Below are 20,118 nucleotides of genomic sequence, written 5' to 3'. Positions count from 1 at the left end.
TTGGTGACCAGGTCTTTTTAAAGTAACACTCTATATATTTTTTGGGATAATAGCAGTTTTGAATGTATTTATTAATGCTTTTTAGTATACTATCCTAATGCTGCTACCACCACAAAGGCAGTCTTTTTTTTTTTTTTTGTGGCTGATCAGCACCTAAGGTATAATTTAATTTTCAGTTTAAATCTACTAATAGTTAACAATGTTTTGCAATAAAATTTTTTGGAAAATAGCCACAGCCTGAGTAGTAGAGCATGTCCCCTGCGACCATGCTGTAGAAGAAGGTATTTTGTTCTGTGTGTGGAAGCAGTGGTCTTTCTGCAGAAGCCCCATATACCCAGGGCTGAGTTTGACCTGTAGTGCTGCAATAAACTAATATACATGTATATGATATTTGATTGTATATTGATACATTTTCAGTATTTCATTGCTTGCATAGTAACAATAAGTGCACTATTTTTCTATATCACTTCTGGTCACTATGCAAGAAATGAAATACTGAAAATGTATCAATATACAATCAAACAGTGAATTGAATAGTCCATAAGGTTGAATATGGAAATAAGTACATGTGCCAATAGCAATGAAAACTTATATAGTGAAATGAGATATTCCACTGGGCGGCAAACTACGTGAATTGTTAAGGAGTTCCACCATACACACGTGCCCTCCACCGTAATCAAGCCTCTTGCCATTTGGTTGTAATCCCCAATTACAGAGATCAAACACACATGAGAAATAATGGACCCCTCGGGGTGTCCCTAAATGGGATCAGTATGGTCCACTTGGTTTTAACATATGATATTCCCCAATACCAACAACAATGGATTCCAACTCAAACAACCGCCATAGAGGAAAAGGAACATAGGCTGCACATAGCGTGAATACTGCTATGTTTATCATTAAAAACGCCACAAGGTACTCTCATGATTCAGGACAATAAAAAACACTCAAACCACATGGAGCCTCATTGACAGTCGGCAACGGTGGGTGTGAAAGACGTCACACATTCATGGTCCCGCCCAACTAGTTTTGTATCACATCGCGTCGTCGGGGTAATGAGCCTAAACACTCTGGTGAGATATATCCTTATCTGGAGAAGAATCAGATGCACCTTTATTCCACTATGTTTTCATTGCTATTGACACATGAACTTGTTTCCATATTGAACTTTATGTCCTACATCTGCAGAGGGATCAATTCTTTGACACCGAGAGCAAGGGCTCTTCTAATCGGCATGCTGGCAGGGGACAATATTTCCGGTTGCTTTCTAATGAACTGTAAGACTTTGCATACCTTTTTGTTGTGCTGCACCTGATTTTTTTTTTTAGCAGGTTTAAACCGAGTTTAGTTGAGTTTCAAAGTCGGGCTAAAAAGCTGCCTGTGTGTCAATGTGCTTACAATTGTTAAACCATTAATGGAGTAGCTTTCCTCTTTTTCAGATTGCAGCTTACTGAACAATTTACCTCTTTTGGATGGTGATCAGATTCTGCGGAGGGAGAGGGCTCTGGCCCGTGCTCGGTCCTTAGCAGTGGAGGAATTTTTCAGTAAGTGTTGGATGCCACATTTTCTGTTTGAATTATTATATCTGTTCAAGGAACTTTACCTCCCTATTATGATTTTTTTTTTTTTTTTTTCCCCTTTCCAGAAAGAAAAGATGGTTCACAATCGCTTACCCCTGCAAATATGAACTCATTGAAGACCTTATTTAAACTGACTCGGGATGCAGTTTTCAGGATTTATGATAGCAAACTGCCCCATGATGTGGCCAAGCAGGATGAAAAACCCAACAGCTCTGGAGCTCCCCCTGCTGGTAAGCGTCCAGTATTGAGAACTTGCGCATCCAAGGAACTATTCGGTCTGGCATCTGATCTATTGTGTGGTTGGCCCCTGCAGAGCCCAGGTTCAGTAAGGAACTCCACAGCTGTCATTTTTAATATACACTATATTGCCAAAAGTATTGAGACACCTGCCTTTACACACACTTTAATGGCATCCCAGTCTTAGTCTGTAGGGTTCAGTATTGAGTTGGCCCGCCCTTTGCAGCTATAACAGCTTCAACTCTTCTGGGAAGGCTGTCCACAAGGTTTAGGAGTGTGTCTATGGGAATGTTTGACCATTCTTCCAGAAGTGCATTTGTGAGGTCAGGCACTGATGTGGATGAGAGAGCCTGGCTCGCAGTCTCTGCTCTAATTCATCCCAAAGGTGTTTTATCGTGTTGATGTCGGGCAGGGCTGCTGATCGCGTGCCCCGTATAGACTACCTGACAGGGCTGCTGATAGAAATCACGGGACCCGTATAGACTACCTGACAGGGCTACTGATAGAAATCGCGGGGCTCCATATAGACTTCCTGACAGGGCCCCCCTCCAGAAAATATTTAAAGCTTTATTTCGCTAAACAGACACTAGCTGCAGCTAACACAGAATAGGTCAACCTTAACCCAAAAATAAACTGAAATAAAAAGTTAATGAATGATGTTGCGCTCTAGGTAGTAATTAATCAAATAGTATGTACACAGCTACACACTTATGGAATCAATCCTAAATGCTAATAGCTCAGTACTCAAACATATATAACCACTGTAGGCAGATTAGGAAATATTAAGTGCAAGTGATAACGGTGAAATTCAATCTTCAAGTAGATAGTAATAAAGTGTTAGTGCTGAAAACCACATAAATACTATTACAAATATATCTAAAGTGCTAATAAAACAATGTCCATATAATGGTGAGCTGGAGACGTGAAGTGCTGCTCCCAAAAGCGCTTTGTGCAGGTCAGGTAGCGAATAAACTGACTTTAGTGATTTGTTTCTTCAGTGTAATTACATCTCTGTATAAGGTGGTCCCTTACCGTACCGCTGTAAGATAACAGCGTTAAATTATTATATAGAGATGGCCAGAAGGATCCGGGCTCCTGCAATGAGTAAACTTAGATCTCTCTTCTTGGGGCGGTGAAATTGGGCGATGAAAAAATATAGAGGGAGCTCCAGTTCAAGTGCAGTGTATAAAGGAGAAGGAAGAAATTAAGTCCCCAATTTTTTAGTATGTAAAGGCTAAAATGCTTTTATTATAAAAACAGCTAATAGGGTACTCACATTAGGAGTGTAAAACACAAACACAGCACCACGAGCGTCGAGCTTGCAACCTGACGTCTAAAGTGCTAATGTCCATATAACAGTGAGCTGGAGACGTGAAGAGCATCACTTCACGTCTCCAGCTCACCGTTGTATGGACATTGTTTTATTAGCACTTTAGATATATTTTTAATAGTATTTATGTGGTTTTCAGCACTTTATTACTATCTACTTGAAGATTGAATTTCACTACGGTCACCATTACCACTTGCACTTTATATTTCCTAATCCGCCTACAGTGGTTATATATGTTTATTTTAGTACTGAGCTATTAGCATTTAGGATTGATTCCATATGTGTGTAGCTGTGTACATACTATTTGATTAATTACTACCTAGAGCACAAAACCATTCATTCATTTCGCTAAAAATACAATAATATTATTAGCAGGCACAAATACAACATAACTCACAGAATTCCTGCTAAGTCTAAAAGATAAAACTGAGTTAATAAATAAAAATGAAGATGAGATAAAAAAATATATACAGGCTGGGCAGTTGGAGCTCGGGGATCAGAGAGACAGAGGGATGTTTTTTTTTGTACAAAGTTTAGGAGAGTTTTACGTTTTCTTTCTGCCAGGAAGCTCCAATCGGAAACACAAACCAAAAAGGTTTTTTTTCCTGCCTCTAAACGTTGAGCTTAAAATATGCCTCTAATCATCCTAATGTGCATGGACACGTAGGATAACTGCTTCTAGAGACAGAGCACAAAACTCCTGTAGAAGCAGCAATTTTTAAGCCAGTGTGCATGGAGCCTTAGAGATATGATAAACTCAGGAGCAGAGCTAACATTACAGCCAATGCTGAGAGGGGGGGCCCCATACAGGGAGGGGGATTAGTGAGGGACTACTGTCTTTCTCAGCAGATAAAAGCTGGCAGGAGGGGGAGAGACCAGCTTTCAGCTGCTGGAGGAAGAGACACACAATTGCCATCCATCACTTATCCCCCTCCCTGTGTGCTCGGGCCCCCTACAAGAGGACCGCCCCCCCCCCCCCCCCCCCCCCCCCATATCAGCGGCCCTGACATCAGGACTCTGTGCAGGCCAGTCAAGTTCCTCCACCCCAAACTCACTCATCCGTGTCTTTATGGACCCTGCTTTGTGCACTGGTCCAAATCATTTGGTGGAGGGGGGATTATGGTGTGGGATTGTTTTCCAGGGGTTAGGCTTGACCACTTAGTTCCAGTGAAGGGAATGCTTAAGGCATCAGAATATCAAGACATTTTGGACAATTTGTGTGAACAGTTTGGGGATGGTCCCTTCCTGTTGCAACATTACTGCGCACCAGTGTGCAAAGCAAGGTCCATAAAAACATGGATGAGCGAGTTTTGGGTGGAGGAATTTGACTGGCCTGCACAGAGTTCTGACCTCAAACCGATAGAACCACCACTACCTGGAACAGCGGATCACGTATATATTTGTGATCCGGCGCAGAGGTGCCGCCCTGTAGCAGTAAAACTGCTATAGGGTGGACCTTAAGTGGTTAACTTGGTTCCGAATAGGTAAAGCAAGTATCCATGTTGGACATAAAAAGGGGAACCATGCCATTCACAGAATAAGTGAAGAGCATAGTTTAAAAAAGAAAAACAAGGAAATAAGTAAAGAGAAGAAGAGAGAAAGTGTTTGCCCTTAACAGCAAAGGTGAGGAGGGCCCCCCCAGGACTCGCTAGTCTATTGATAGATCTACTTTCTCTAATTTTAACAGCACTCTGCTGCTTTCAGTGTTCTACCACTAGGATTTATAAGTGTGTAGTGTTTGTTTTTTTTTTTTTTTTTTGCTTTTTATAGAGGGGTATGACTGTGGTAAGGGAATGCTGCAACTTTATAAATAGAATTCTTAATGTCATTCAGTTAGTTTGCATCTCCTTTTTATAAAGACATTGTTTCAATGAATGATTGTACACAGCCACAAATGTTTTTCTTTCAAAAGCCTCAGTCTTCAATAACTAATCCATGTTGGTCTCATGGTGGAGGCATATGCAGTTTACCCTCACTGAAATTAATTTAGTACTTGTATGATATCAATGAAACCAGTGGCATACAGGAAGATATCTTGTCACATAATAACCTTTTCAGCTCAGAAATGCATTTCCAGAGCTTTTCGAAAGAGTATAAATGTCACTTGTGTTAAACTCTTTCTGTCACAATTTTTGTTTCAGAATCCCAAACGGCCATATTGAATCCATCAGAATGGCCAGAGAGAAATGTACTACAGAATCTGGAAAACCTGGAGAAAATCCAGCAGAGAATCCGGTGAGGAAATCCTTCACTAGTCACCTACTGTAAAAGTGCTAACGCTCTTCGGAGAGTAATGTCCCTTTGCTTCCAGAGAATGCAAAGTACTTGCACAAAAGGTCCTCATCTTTTCATACATTCCTAACCCTTTTAGTGACCAGAGATCGAGGCCTAGCTTCCCAGGTTAAATTTAACAGCATAGGTATGTAGCACTTGACAATGGCTCTCTGACTTAATTTTCCTATCTACATTTTTTACACTATTTTAAAGGATATTGTACATGGTCGGCAGAAATAGGGAAAAACTTACTGTAAATGTATCTGGCAGTTACAGTATTAAACTGATAAAACCTCAGGCTGGAGGCTTTTTTGATGTAATAATCCTACAGCACACAGATGAGTCACTATAGATCATAGCTAACCTAGTGTTCTGATGATTAGGAACCATTTATTCCCAGTTGTTAGTTGGGAATGGACCTGTTAATTAAATCTGGGATCGAGGGCCAGCAGCCACTTATAGTGTTGGCTGTTGGTTTTTAAATGGATTTTTTTAACGTGTTCCCAGCACAGGGCATCATTCTGGGGAACATTAAAGTAGGGTTATAACCCCTGTCAGATTTTTTTTTTCCCACCTTCTGTGCCCCCATTGGGGAGATTTACCTTCACTTCCATTCCCATTGCCAAATAGGAAGTAACTGGAAATCCCTGCAAATTAGGGCAATTCCTTGGGGACCCCCAGGTCACCAGAACTAGTGTCCCCATTGGAAGATTTCCCCACTCGATCCAGTGATTTGACCATCTGCAGTGGTTCTCTCCTCTCAGCCATTGGCTTCTGCTGCTAACAATCAAATCCTGTGAGCAGAGAGCGAGGGGTGGTGCTGAGCCATGCTGTGTGTGTCATCGCACACAGCCTGGATCGGGAGGGAGCCAGACAGTGGCGGCTGGTACTTTTTTTTTTTTTTTTAGGAGGATCAGTGTTATAATAGCGAATATTCTATTGCTGTTGTAACACACCTGGGTGGGACCGGAGCGTACTCTGTGTGACCCGAGCCCACCCTATATTGAAGCCTATTAGTGCCTCTGGCTCTAATCGGTGTTTCAAAAAAACAGTCCCCCCCCCCCCCCCCCCCCGCTCTGAAATCCATGCGCTGGTGTCCTGAATGGGGCCGGATGCATGGATGGGGGGTGGCGCCCTTGCGCCTTTAATGCCAGCCCCCTAGAGCCAACAAGTGCGCCCCCATAGGAAGTGTTTTTTTAATGGTGGCGCACCAAGAAGAGGTAGAGCCCAGAGTGCTGGTGGGGGATGGGAGGAGGAGGTTGGGGGCTGCTCTGTGCAATACCATTGCACATAGCAGGTAGGTATAACATGTTTGTAAAGCTTCATTTTTTTTTTTTTTTATTAAAATAATCACTTTAAGCGTCAGTGTACCGTGTTGTCAAACTCCAGCTGTGTGTTTGACATTGCTTGTTTGAATGACCCAAATATGTTAATCCGTTTCTTCCAATTGTATAAATCTGGGACCTCAGGAATGTTTTGCTGGACCTCACTTTGGTTCCTGGCCCCTAAGGTTTTGCACATGGTCCTTTTTTTTTTTTTTTTTTTTTTTTTTTTTTTTAATTTTACACTTTAAAGTCTGTACAGTTTTGAGCAACATTGCACTGGCATGTACGTTGAAAGAGTCCCAGGCTGTCTGTACTTAATTAGTAGCATTTTATTCATGGGTAGATCATATGGGAGTAAGAGTGTCGGTGTCTTCTGGAACAAGGGAAAACTAAAATAGGTTGAATTCCCACAATATTAAAGGGAGACTCAGTCCCCACTTCAGAGACACAAGGAGAGGGGAGAGGTCAGAATGTAGCCTGGTCAGGAAGGAAATCACCGAAAGAAGGGAGAGGAAAGTGTTAAATGAAGGCATAATCTATCCTGGATATTGTGGAATGACAGGAGAATTTTATGAGGGTGCAGGTGAAGCCATCTCCAAGCATCCAGTAGGCCTAGTGAGTACATGGTTAGAGCAAAGGGAATATGTTTATATACAGGGTGGGGGGGGGGGGGGCTTGGGTTTGAAGGGAAGACATAGGGAGCATATAGTCAGAATAAATCTCAGAATAAACTGAAAAAAAAAAAAAATATATATATATATATATAGTGCACATCCAGGAAGAAACTCAAACAACATATATATGCAGGCAATGCGTATAGACACTAAATATAATAAACCAAAAAGATTGATATATTATGTGACAATCAAAATATAAGTGAATGATGTCCAATGAAGTGAAAGAAAAAAAAATTCTCTTAAAAATAAATTATAGTCCTTACTGTTTGGACAGGTGAACCAAACAATAAATTGTAGATATCCAAAACGAGTCTCAAAATAACTGACACTTGAACTGGATAATGATGTGACAAAGGAAAACGTGCCCAAACTTGTTAAGTGATCCACCTCCAGAGAGTCAAAAGGCTTACCGGAGCAATTGAACCCAAATGAGTGTACACCCAATGGGTCAATCAGGCTTGTAGGGCCACACACCCAGGAGTAACTGTCCCAGAGGACACGACTTCCAACCAGAAGACCAACTCCAACAATGGACCTCGATGGGATAGGTAATGGACAGAGAGCCACATGGATAGTTGCTCCAATAGAACAGATTTATGAAAAGAGAGAAGAAGTAGGCACATAGTGTAATCCCATTTAAATAAGAAGTACGGTAATTTATTCAATAAAAAAGGAGGAAATGCACTCACATTTTAGTAGATAAAAAAACACTTTGGAATAAAACGGTGACATCAGCAGAGCGTCCAGACGCGTTTCGTCTTAAGACATGTGGGAAACGCATTGATTGCAGACAGTGCGGTATATTTGTTTAATATCTTTCACAGGGAACATATGGTCCCATACCATACATTATTAAAATCCCCAGCCCAAATAAGAGGGAATAGAAGGAAACTTTGCAACAAATAGGGCTTTTCCCTTGAAGCATCTGAAAGTTAAAGCGAGGGAACATACACATCTCTATTCAAGAATAACAGAGGTTGATTACCCACAATGCAGTGCATAAAAACATTTTCTCTTGGGGTTCAGTTTGAGACCCAAAATGGAGTATATTTCACCAGCAGAGTGCCAGAGTCCCTCCCCCCCCTACTTGTTATTTTGAAAGGTGCTGTCAATACAGTATTCCTACAACAACTTTTTTCTCATGTCCTGATTACATTTCTTACAGGGCATCTATGCTGTCCAGCTCAGCAGAGCATTTACTGGCCGGAAGGACAATCAGAAGGAAGGACTGACCCTGCTGGATGCCAAGGAGTTACTGAAATACTTCACTCCACAAGGGCTAGCAATCGGAGAGCTTCAACCCTTACAGGTCCAGAGAGGGTAAAGGTCAATTTTACTATATCTGTAAAGTATTAGACAACAGGCATATTACAACCCTTTATCTAATTAAGTTGAATTCTTGGGAAGTTTGTTATCCAAGGTGGGATAAGTATATGGGATTTAAAAAAAAAAAAAAAATATTACTACCATAGTTGGTTACTAGTGAAACTAAATCCCTACATCTCAATTGTGCAAGCAACAAAGATTAAAATGTAGAACACAACATTAAAGCAGAACTTTAACACTCTCTTATTCAACATTGATTAGTTTTAATGCTGATTAGCATTAGCAAATGGATAGAAAGGTAGATTATATTTAGTTGTGTGGTTTTTTTGGTTTTTTTTTTACATTTTCTTTAGTTACTTTCCTGGTTTCCAGGCCTAGGCAAATGATGTCATACATCGTAGAAGTATGGGAGGAGGGGTTTTCCTAGCTAAGCACACTCTCCTGCCTGAGTTAAGGTCAGATGGATTCCAGGAAGTCAGTGGTACAGGAATCGGCTGCCTTTACTCAAGATGTCCACGGCCGAAAATGCTAGGGGGTGGTTTTCTAAGTGATTTCTCCGTGAAATAAAGCGTGGATACTTGGATGGGTGAGTTTGGTTTGAATAACAAAAATAATTAACCACTTCAGCCCCGGAAGATTTTACCCCCTTCCTGACCAGAGCACTTTTTTTATAATTTGTCAATGCGTTGCTTTAACTGACAATTGTGCAGTCCTGCAATGCTGTACCCAAACAAAATTTGCATCCTTTTTTTTCCCCCACAAATAGAACTTTCTTTTGGTGGTATTTGATCACCTCTGCGGTTTTTATTTTTTGCGCTATAAACAAAAAAAGAGCGACAATTTTGAAAAAACAATATTTTTTACTTTTTGCTATAATAAATATCCCCTAAAATAAAAAAAAAAAAAAAAAAAAAAAAAAGTCTTCATCAGTTTAGGCCAATATGTATTCTTCTACATATTTTTGGTAAAAAAAAATTGCAATAAGTGTATATTGATTGGTTTGCGCAAAAGTTATACCGTCTACAAACTATGGGAACGTTTTATGGCGTTTTTTAAATTTTTTTTTATTTTATTTTTTTACTAGTAATGGCGGTGAGCTGCAATTTTTAGTGGTATTGCGGTGGACAGATTGGTCACTTTTGACACATTTTGGGACCACTCACATTTATACAGTGATCGGTGCTATAAAAATACACTAATTACTGTATAAATGTCACTGGCAGGGAAGGGGTTAACACTAGGGGGCGATCAAGGGGTTAATTGTGTGTTCTCTCACTGTGTTCTAACTGTGTGGGGATGGAACTAACTAGGAGAGATGACAGATCACTGTTCCTACTTTGTAGAAACACACGATCTGTCTTCTCTCCTCTGACAGCACAGGGATTTGTGTGTTTACACACGCAAATCCCCGTTCTGGCGCTCGTGCACGCGATCGCACCCGACGGCCACACACATTGGGTCTCCCGCTGTGCAGCGGGCGCACCCTCCTAGGCAAAGCCGTATACATACGGGATTTCGCCCAGGAGAGCCATTCTGCCGCAGTATATCTGCATGAGCCGGTCGGGAGCCAGTTAAATATCGTTTTTAGTTTGTGGTGCTCAGATGCAGTATAGTTCCACTTTAATATTAGTAGGAGATTCTAACTTAGCCTTAGATCACATTCTGAATAAAACCCACACAAGAGATTCTACTCATGACCCTACAGCAAGGATAAGCAAATAGCGGACCACCAGCTGTTGCAAAACTACAAGTCCCATCATGCCTCTGGGTGTCATGCTTGTGGCTGTCAGAGTCTTGCTATGCCTCATGGGACTTGTAATTCTGCAACAGCTGGAGGTCCGCTAATTGCATATCCCTGCTCTAGAGTCTGTAGAGAATCATCTAGAACAGTGGTTCTCAACCTTTCTAGTGCCATGACCCCTTGATAAAATTTCCCAAGTTGTGGGGACCCCGAACAGTAAAATTATTTTCGTAGCGTGGGTTGTCAGCACCCAAGGCAAGACAAGTAATTTGCGTCCCTAACCCATGGAAATTTAGTGCTCCCTGAGTCCCTTCCACTTGTAAAGTATTAAAACCCCTTATGGTACATTTTAGGATGTACCACTCTCTTTCTCTTTGTTCTCCTTTCTTTCCCTTTTACCTCTCTCTATCCTAATTTCTTGTTTTTTTCCCCCCATCCCTCTCTCTAGCTGTCTTTCTTGTTCTTTCTCCTATTCTTTCTCTCCCTTTTTATTTGTTCCTCCCCCTCTTTTCCTCTCCCTTTAATGTATTTTCTATTTTTATTCCTTCTCTTGCTCCTTGGTGGAGGGAAGCTGGGGGAGGTCTGATCAGCCAACTTAGGTGCTCTTAATCAAGATCATCTGCTGATCTGAGAACTGTAGTGGGGACTTTTAATGGCAACTATAATCACAGGTAGTGTTGCTCACTGTGTCTCTGGCTTCACTGTGTCCCTGACTTTGTGGTGTCTCATAGCAGTGACACCTATGCCGAAATCAGGAGATCGGGTTTCCTCCAACCCCTCCCATTTCACATTCCTCACCAGTCAGTTGACCTCTAGTTTCTGCCCCCCAGCCATGCCGTGAACTTAGTGGGCGGCCGCGGGCTCCATGAACAGCCCAGCTGGGCGGCCACAAAAAGGCTGGGAGAGTGGTGCAGGCTTCAGGAACAGCCCAGGATTCGGTGACCCCTGGCAAATCATCATTCGACCCCTGAGGGGGTCCCGACCCCCAGGTTGAGAACCACTGATCTAGAATATCCCATGTGTTTTATGTCCTTGGTTTTCATACCCAAAACATTATTTGCACAGATTTTTTTTTTTTTGCCAGCTTGGTCCCACCATGACCCAGTCAAGATATCCTGTCTTAACAGGAAAACTACACCGTTGGTGTTTCAGTGGGATTTAAAGTGGAACTTCTAAAAATGTAAAGATAGGCAGAATTTTTAATGCAGAAGAGACATGCTTTATTTCTTATGCATTAAGGCTACTTACCTGCCTGTCTTCCCTGTACAATAAGCGCAAGTGCAGCTCACTGCACAAATTCGGCAAAGCCGAATATGACGGATTGACGTCATCTCTGCCTAGCAAATGATAACAGCCGGTGATCCAGTCCCCGAAGCGGGCCGCCCAAAGATATCAGCGGGGAGTTTGGAGGATGGCTCATCACTGTGTTCAGGGTGAGTATAGTTCTGCTTTAAATCAATCCCCGCTAGGGAACTAAGCTTACATCAGAAGATATCTTTCCTCCTTCAAATTTGGCAGCACATATAGCAAGTGTAAGGGGGTTTTTAATTTAGCTCTGCTTATGGTTGAAGAAAGCACAGAACCTATTGAACTAAAAAAAAAAAACAATAATTACCACAATCTATAATAATTACACAAGCACAATCCTTGCCCAAACCTTTATTATAGATCAAAACAAGTAAATGCTAAACTTAAAGAGTAACTCCACTTTTGTTGAGAGAAAAAAAAATTCCCCTCTGGGTGATCTATGTACATTACAAGGATTTTTAACAAACTTTGATGCAGATTCCCCATTACCCATTTTCTGCTCTGAATGAATAGCTCTTTGTTAGATCATGTCTGGTGCAGGACTGTTTCTGAATGGGGGTGACTAATTCATTACAAGCAGCTGATGCACTTAAGGGGTTCTGATTAGAAAAGTTGCAGTGTCTTTGTCCCTTTTTAGAAGTGATTATTCCTTAGGGGGAGTATCTGACCAAAAATAATTTTAAAAAATTGTTGCAGAGGATACCCAAAACATGACTTGTATCAGCAGGAAATGGCATTTCTGGGTGGGTTCTGTACACTAATTCAAGAGCATTGCTTCCTGTATCAATTATATACCCTTTTTTAATTTTTTTTTTTATTGATATATATATGTTAGAAAATACGTGTGTGCATATATTTTGCCACGGAAAGTGAAGTTTAATTTATTCTACAGTGCATCTGAAAAGTATTCACAGCGCTTCACTTTCTCCATATTGTTGTTACAGCCTTATTCCAAATTGGATTAAATTCATTATTTTCCTCAAAATTCTACAAACAATACCCCATAATGACAACATAAAAGAAGTTTGTTTGAGAACTTTAAGTATAATTTATTAAGAATAAAAAAAAAAATCACATGTACATGCTGTAAGTATTCACAGCCTTTGCCATGACACTCTAAATTGATCTTAGGTACATCCTGTTTCCACTGATCATCCTTGAGATGTTTCTACAACTTGATTGGAGTCCACCTGTGGTAAATTCAGTTGATTGGACATGATTCGGAAAGGCACACACCTGTCTATATAAAGTCCCACAGTTAACAGTTCATGTCAGAGCACAAACCAAGCCATGAAGTCTAAGGAATTGTTTGTAGATCTGAGACAGGATTGTATCGAGGCACAGATCTGGGGAAGGGTAAAGAAAAATATCTGCGGCATTGAAGGTCTCAATGAGCACAGTGGCCTCCATCATCTGTAAATGGAAGAAGTTTGGAACCACCAGGACTCTTCATAGAGCGGGCCGCCCAGCCAAACTGAGCGATCGGGGGAGGGGATAAGGGCCTTAGTCAGGGAGGTGACCAAGAACCCCATGGTCACTCTGACAGAGCTCCAGCGTTTCTCTGTGGAGAGAGGAGAACCTTCCAGAACAACCATTTCTGTAGCACTCCACCAATCAGGCCTGTATGGTAGAGTGGCCAGACTGAAGCCACTCCTCAATAATAGGCAAATGACAGCCCGCCTGGAGTTTGCCAAAAGGCACCTGAAGGACTCTGACCATGAGAAACAAAATTCTCTGGTCTGATGAAACAAAGATTGAACTCTTTGGCCTTCATGGCAAGCATCATTACTGGAGGAAACCAGGCACCGCTCATCACCTGGCCAATACCATCCCTACAGTGAAGCATGGTGGTGGCAGCATCATGCTGTGGGGATGTTCTTCAGCAGCAGGAATTGGGAGACTAGCCAGGATCAAGGGAAAGATGAATGCAGCAATGTACAGAGCCATACTTGATGAAAACCTGCCCCAGAACGCTCTGGTCCTCAGACTGGGGCGAAGGTTCATCTTCCAACAGGACAACGTCCCTAAGCACACAGGAGTGGCTACAGGACAACTCTGTGAATGTCCTTGATTGGCCCAGACTTTGCCTCCGATTGAACATCTCTGGAGAGATCTGAAAATGGCTGTGCACCGATGCTCCTCATCCAACCTGATGGAGCTTGAGAGGTCCTGCAAAGAAGAATGGGAGAAACTGCCCAAAAATAGGTGCTTCAACAAAGTATTAAGCAAAGGCTCTGAATACTTGTGTACATGTGATTTTTTTTTTTTTTTTTTAATAAATTTGCAAAGATTTCAAATAACACACTTCTTTCACATTATGGGGTATTATTTGTAGAATTTGGTGGAAAATAATGAATGTAATCCATTTTGGAATAAGGCTGTAACATGAAGTGAAGCGTGGCACTTTATGACTGACTACAAAAGCTGAAGTGTAAAATATATGTTTATTGATTTAAAAAGAAGGCACAATACAATACACCTGACCACTCAGCAGAGCGTGGTGCAAAAACAATACATAATTGCAACATTAACCACCACAAGAAAAAAGAAAACATTCTGGGTAGTAATAGATCTAGAATTATTAAACTGAGACTTTACAGAACTAAAACTCATGGAGGTCTCGGAGTCTCTAACCTTATGGCATACCATCAAGTGGCACAGAAGATGGCTCCATTCCCAACATTTCCAACCTTGGCACCTGTACTAAATCGTCCCAAATTTCAGCCTGGTTAATACTGATACCTTTTTTGTTTGGTGGGAAAACATAAGATTGTGAGGCATATGGGACCTTTTGGCTCTGGAAGTGTTGCAAATAATTTAGACCACTACAAGAGAACTCCAGTTGCCTTCAAGTGAAATATTACACTATATAATCTGATCAGCTTTTATCTTAACTCTAAAATTAATATAACTGTCCACCCATTATCACTAATACTATTTGAAACGTCTTGAGAAACTGAGGTGATGTATTTTTAATAATATACTAACTAAGCCTAGTCATATTCTCCCATATATGACGCAATGAGAAGTAGTTGTGCATATAAACTTGGACCTTTTTTTTAATAGCCAATGATTTGTCAAAGATTTCTCCCTGCACCCGCTGTCAGAATTTTAAAACCGTGCGACTGTGTGGAGCTACGTCATTCATTCAGAGTTCTTCTTTTTTTTTTTTTTTTTTTTTTTTTTAACCTGCATATTTTTACAAAAGGTGAAATTGGCCTTTTTAAGGTGTAAAAAAAAAAAAAAAAAACTTTCAACTGTCTGTCGTCCCCCCCGCTTTTCCCCCTTTTCCCCTAAACACCTGACACCATCCAGCAGTGTCCCCGCCGGCAGCCTTGCTCTGCTCTCTTCTTGCATTAACTGGCTTTACTGAGAGCAGCAAGAGACATTGCATCCTGCTGCTGTTGGGCGAACCCTGTAAGGAGGCAGCTGGGGGCCGGGCTGAGCTACGCTGTGTGCGTCTATGGTATTCCACAAAGCAGGTTAAGTATAGCAGATTTGTTGTTTTTAATTAAAAAAAATAAAATAGCTTTACTTTCACCTTTTAAAATAGATTCTGGACAAGGATTTTTTACTTTACTCCATCACAGGGGTAAATTTACCTAGATCAGTGTAAACTATGTTTTACAAAGTAGACAGTGATATTCATAATCCATTGAAAGAGATGAGTGTCCTATATAAATCTTTGCCACCAGAATTGCGATTGCATAGAGCTGTAAACAAAGTGTGTGTGTGTGTGTGTAATTTATAATACACAACCACTAGATGTCACTGCTGTACCTTCTGATGTGTCATTTACTGCTCCTTCAATCACTCTGTGCAAAAGAATTTCAAGTGCACGCCATTCATAATGGGGATAGATGTTCAAAGACTAACGTGAACCTTAAAAAAATAATAATAATACTGTCATTGAGAATTCTACTGAAAAAGCTAACCTATTAGTAAGTTTAAGAAGATTTCAGTATTTTAAAAAAAAAAAAAAATGTTTTTGTTTGCTAATGAATGCATCTACACTCCACTGTCTGATGTTCTTACTTAAATTAATGAATGACAAATGCTCTAAGCGGGAGATTTCATCATATATCTAAACCGACACACCTCTGTAAGCTGTTGCAATAAAGGTAAAGTAGTTTTCTGCTGCTTGGCTGAATACCATCATCATGGGCACAAATACAGGGAGAACTAGTGGATGCCGCCACTCAGAGATATTGGCTGCCATTTTTAACTGCTTTAAGGACCAACTGCGGACAAATAAAAACTTTTATTTTTTTTTGCAGTGGGGCTGTGTCCGCACTGCAAGGGTTAATTTCTTGTTTTGTCTAGGGGAGAGGAGAAACCATTTTAGTGATCCTCTGCTCCCCTGCAGGTGTTGCTTCCCTGCAATCTGGTGTTAATGTCCCTCAGCATCCATTGCAAGGCTTTTAACCCTGCTGTGGTCTTTATTTAGGACAGGACCCTAGACCAGTGGAGTGGGGGGGGTGCAGATGCTGCAGGGAGGAGCGGAGGATCAGCCAAGTTAAAAATAATAAAATAAAATCTCCTTTTATTTTTCCTCTGGGCATGAACTAGCAATTATCCTTGCAGTATGGGCACAGCCTATGTATATATGTGTGTATATATGTGTGTGTGTGTATATGTATATATATGTATGTGTGTGTGTATATATATATATATATATATATATATATATATATATATATATATATATATATATTATATTATATTATATTATATATAGTGTAGTGGTAGCACTCTCGCCCAGCAGTAAGAAGGGTCGCTGGTTCAAATCCCAACCAAGACACTACCTGCCTGGAGTTTGCATGTTCTCCCTGTGCCTGCGTGGGTTTCCTCCGGGTACTCCAGTTTCCTCCCACACTCCAAAGACATGCTGGTAGGTTAATTGGATCCTGTCTAAATTGTCCCTAGTATATGAATGTGAGTTAGGGACCTTAGATTGTAAGCTCCTTGAGGGTAGGGACTGATGTGAATGTAAAAATGTATATGTAAAGCTCTGCGTAAATTGACGGCGCTATATAAGTACCTGAAATAAATAAATATATATATATATATATATATATATATATATATATATATATATATATATATATATATATATATATATATATATATATATATATATATATATATATATATATAAATTTTTTTTTTTTTTTTTAATTACTTTTAATGTGTTGCCCAAGCTTCTGGTCACTGGTGCACTCTGTGGTTTCCCACATCTCTATGGCTTATAATGGGTGAGTAGGGCCACTACTAAATCCTATAAGATGAGAGGTTTGGGGTCAGCGCTAGCAGTGAGGAATGTAAGGTTTGGGTAACCTATGAGGTGTGCAGGCACTGGAAATTGTATGCTGTTGATAGTGATTGTTAAAGAAAAAATTCTTTCCTTTCACAGATTTTCTTTTCAGTGTACTTTTTTTTTTTTCTGCTTTCATGTGCCATGACATTTTTTAAACTTTAATTCTTTACATTCTCATACTATATCCATCTTTGCAGGAGTTGAACTGCAAAAATTAGGTTGGGTAGTGCTGTGTCCTGCTGTGGGAATGTACGGACAATCAAAACGTAGATGTATTTTCTCTAGTCTTTAAATGGAATGTATAGTGTGTGATTTTTTTTTTTTTTTTTTTTTTTATTAACCCATTTATGACTACCTAACATATGAGCAGCAGCAAAAAGGTGGAATTTATTGCCCACGTGATGCTCATATGCGTCTCCAAGCAGCCCATGTTTCTTTGCTGAGATTGCATTTCCAGCACAGAGACAGAGCTGTCAAAGAAAGCTCATGGTTCCTGCTAATGATTGGTAGCCAGCGGGACTGACTCCTATCCTGATCATGTGACAACTGTGAGAGCCAATCATAGTGGCTGAGTGATTGGCTGATTTTTTTCCATGCTCCCCTGGTGTTCAGAACTTTTTAACCACCTTAATACACTTACCCCGGCCAAATTTCAGAATTCCACACGGTCAATGGCGATTACTCAGGCATGCAACAGTGTACCGAAATGACATTTTTATCATTTTTTTTTTTTTTTGAGACCGAGCTTTTTAAGTTATTTAATCACTGCTAAATGAAAGACCGCAAAAAACTTTATTCTTTTTGTTTCTTTTAATAAAATTTTGCAAATAAACATAATCGTTTTGTATAAATTTAGGCCAAACTGTATAGAGTTACATTTCTTTGGTAAAAATAACCCAAATCAGTGTATATTTAGTCTGTAGGAAAATTATAGAATCTAGAAGCTATGGGATATATGTATTTGAAAATTGATCAATCCTGATGTACTGACTGGCTGTCCTGAGGCCCTAAAATACCGACCGGACAGTACAAATACCCCCCCAAATGACCCCTATTTGGAAACTAGACAGTCTGAGACATTTAGAGGCATGGTGAGTTTTTTTTTTTTTTTTGTTTGTTTTTTAAGTTTGTAATTTTTTGTCATTTTTGGAAAATGAGTAAATTAAAGCAATGGTAAACCTCAGAAAAAAAAAAAAATACCAGCAAGACAATGGCATAATGTGCTAGTATGCATTTCATACTAGCACATTATGAAATACTTACCTTAGAACTAAGCTCCCGCAGCTCGCCCGGTCACCGCCGAGTAGGATGACCTGTTCTCTCTGGGGTTCGCGGACTCCGGCGCTCTGAGTGACCGGAGCTGCGATGACGTCATGTGCACAGGAGTCCTCCGTTCCGGCTTGATCCACTGGGACTTCAGCGCGCATGCGCCCCTGCTGTCAGCGGCTGCATGCAGGGTGAATATCTCCTAAACTAAACCGTGCATTTTACCTACAGGTAAGCCTTATTATAGAAATGACCGAGCGGGGCATACAACCGCTTTAAATAAAATGTTACCTTTTTATTTTTTTTATTTATTTTTTTCACAATTTATTTTTTTACATACTGTCGCCAGAGCAGTACAGCATCACCATATGACTGGTGTGGTGGTGATCAGGGACACTGACGGGTGACAGTATGTAACACTGATTTGCTTAAAACAGTGATGATCATCAGTCATTTCTATGAATGGCATACATTCGTTCATTGTCTGCTATTGTGAAGCTGTGATTGGCCACAGCTATCACATTGTACAGATTTACTGTGATTGGCCCTGTCTGTACCATGTGATCACTCTGACCAATCCCAGAGTTCAAAACGGTATCACACAATGATTGGCTATAAATGAAAGTCATTCATTGTGTACAACTGTCATGCGATCGCTGTGATTTGATTTTAGTGAATTTAAAGTTGATTGTATGGTCAGATTATTAAAGTGAATGGTTGCTTGTAGAGGTGCACCGAAATTTCATCCGCCGAAAAATAAAAGAAGAAAAGGTGCCCATAATGGAGCCAAAAAGGGGGTGGGGTCTGTCACAGGTGCCGCCCATTGTGGGGCTGTCATCCTGGCGTGCCCCAGTCCTCCCTTCCTCTCCTCGCAGAGTCGTGATCTCCGTGTGTCACAGAGCTGATTTGTCCAGGCGGCTGCAGTAACAATGTCCCGCCTCCTGTGATAGATGGCACACTGATCCTTTAATGTCTGGTGACATGATCACAGGAGGTGGTTCATTGTTACTGTGACCAGGAAATTCAATTCCACCTTTGTGACACAGCGGGAGATCGCCGCTCTGATCCGAACACTGACAGCATCTGACAGGCACAGGTAGGTTCTGACAGGCGCCGGCAAGGATGTACCTGACTGGTAGGCGTTGATCTCTTGTATCATGTCTGCAGTCTGACTATCTCCTGAAAATTTTGCTAATACTATTAGCAGTGTGTGTAGCCTCCCTGGCGGTTTTCCCGAGTGTGGCTCGGGGTTAAAATTCAGGACCATTAGCGGTAACCCCGAGCCACACTCGGGATCGCATTGCAGGATCCTGGGGCAGCGTTACTTACCTTGTCCCCTTGATCCTGCGATGTCACCCGCAGTGTCCGAGGGCTCCGTCCTCCTCCGAAGCCTCTCCGTTCCCTGCGAGCGGCGCGACGCACGGGGGCGGAGCCTGGCGGCAAATTCAAAAAAAAGTAAAAATCATAACACATACAGTACTGTAATCTTACAGATTACAGTACTGTATGAAATGATTTCACATCCCTTTTGTCCCCAGTGCTTTGGCCCATGCCCTGCATGCAGTTTTACATGATATACACTGTTCTTTCTGCCTGGAAACTGGAGATTGTCCATAGCAACCAAAAAGTGTCCCTTTACGTCAAAAGTGGCTTTAGACCAGCTAGAAAACAGCGATAGTAAATTAGAACACTTGCAGAATTGAGCGATAGTGAATTGTGGGGAAATTTATTTTATTA

General features: G+C 40.9%; 1 protein-coding gene across 1 annotated transcript in view; it reads left to right on the top strand.

Moving 5' to 3' along the window:
- MTBP (MDM2 binding protein) overlaps positions 1–20,118 on the top strand; it is a 101,727-nt gene that overhangs the window by 45,747 nt on the left and 35,862 nt on the right. The window contains 5 exon segments of the mRNA XM_073632205.1: positions 1,440–1,544; positions 1,646–1,810; positions 5,289–5,382; positions 8,589–8,620; positions 8,623–8,743. Of these exon segments, the coding sequence (XP_073488306.1) occupies positions 1,440–1,544; positions 1,646–1,810; positions 5,289–5,382; positions 8,589–8,620; positions 8,623–8,743 (517 nt within the window).

This window comes from Aquarana catesbeiana, linkage group LG05 (assembly GCF_042186555.1).
Source record: "Aquarana catesbeiana isolate 2022-GZ linkage group LG05, ASM4218655v1, whole genome shotgun sequence".
Classification (NCBI taxonomy): Eukaryota; Metazoa; Chordata; class Amphibia; order Anura; family Ranidae; genus Aquarana; species Aquarana catesbeiana.
This window is presented reverse-complemented; position numbering and strand designations above follow the sequence as displayed.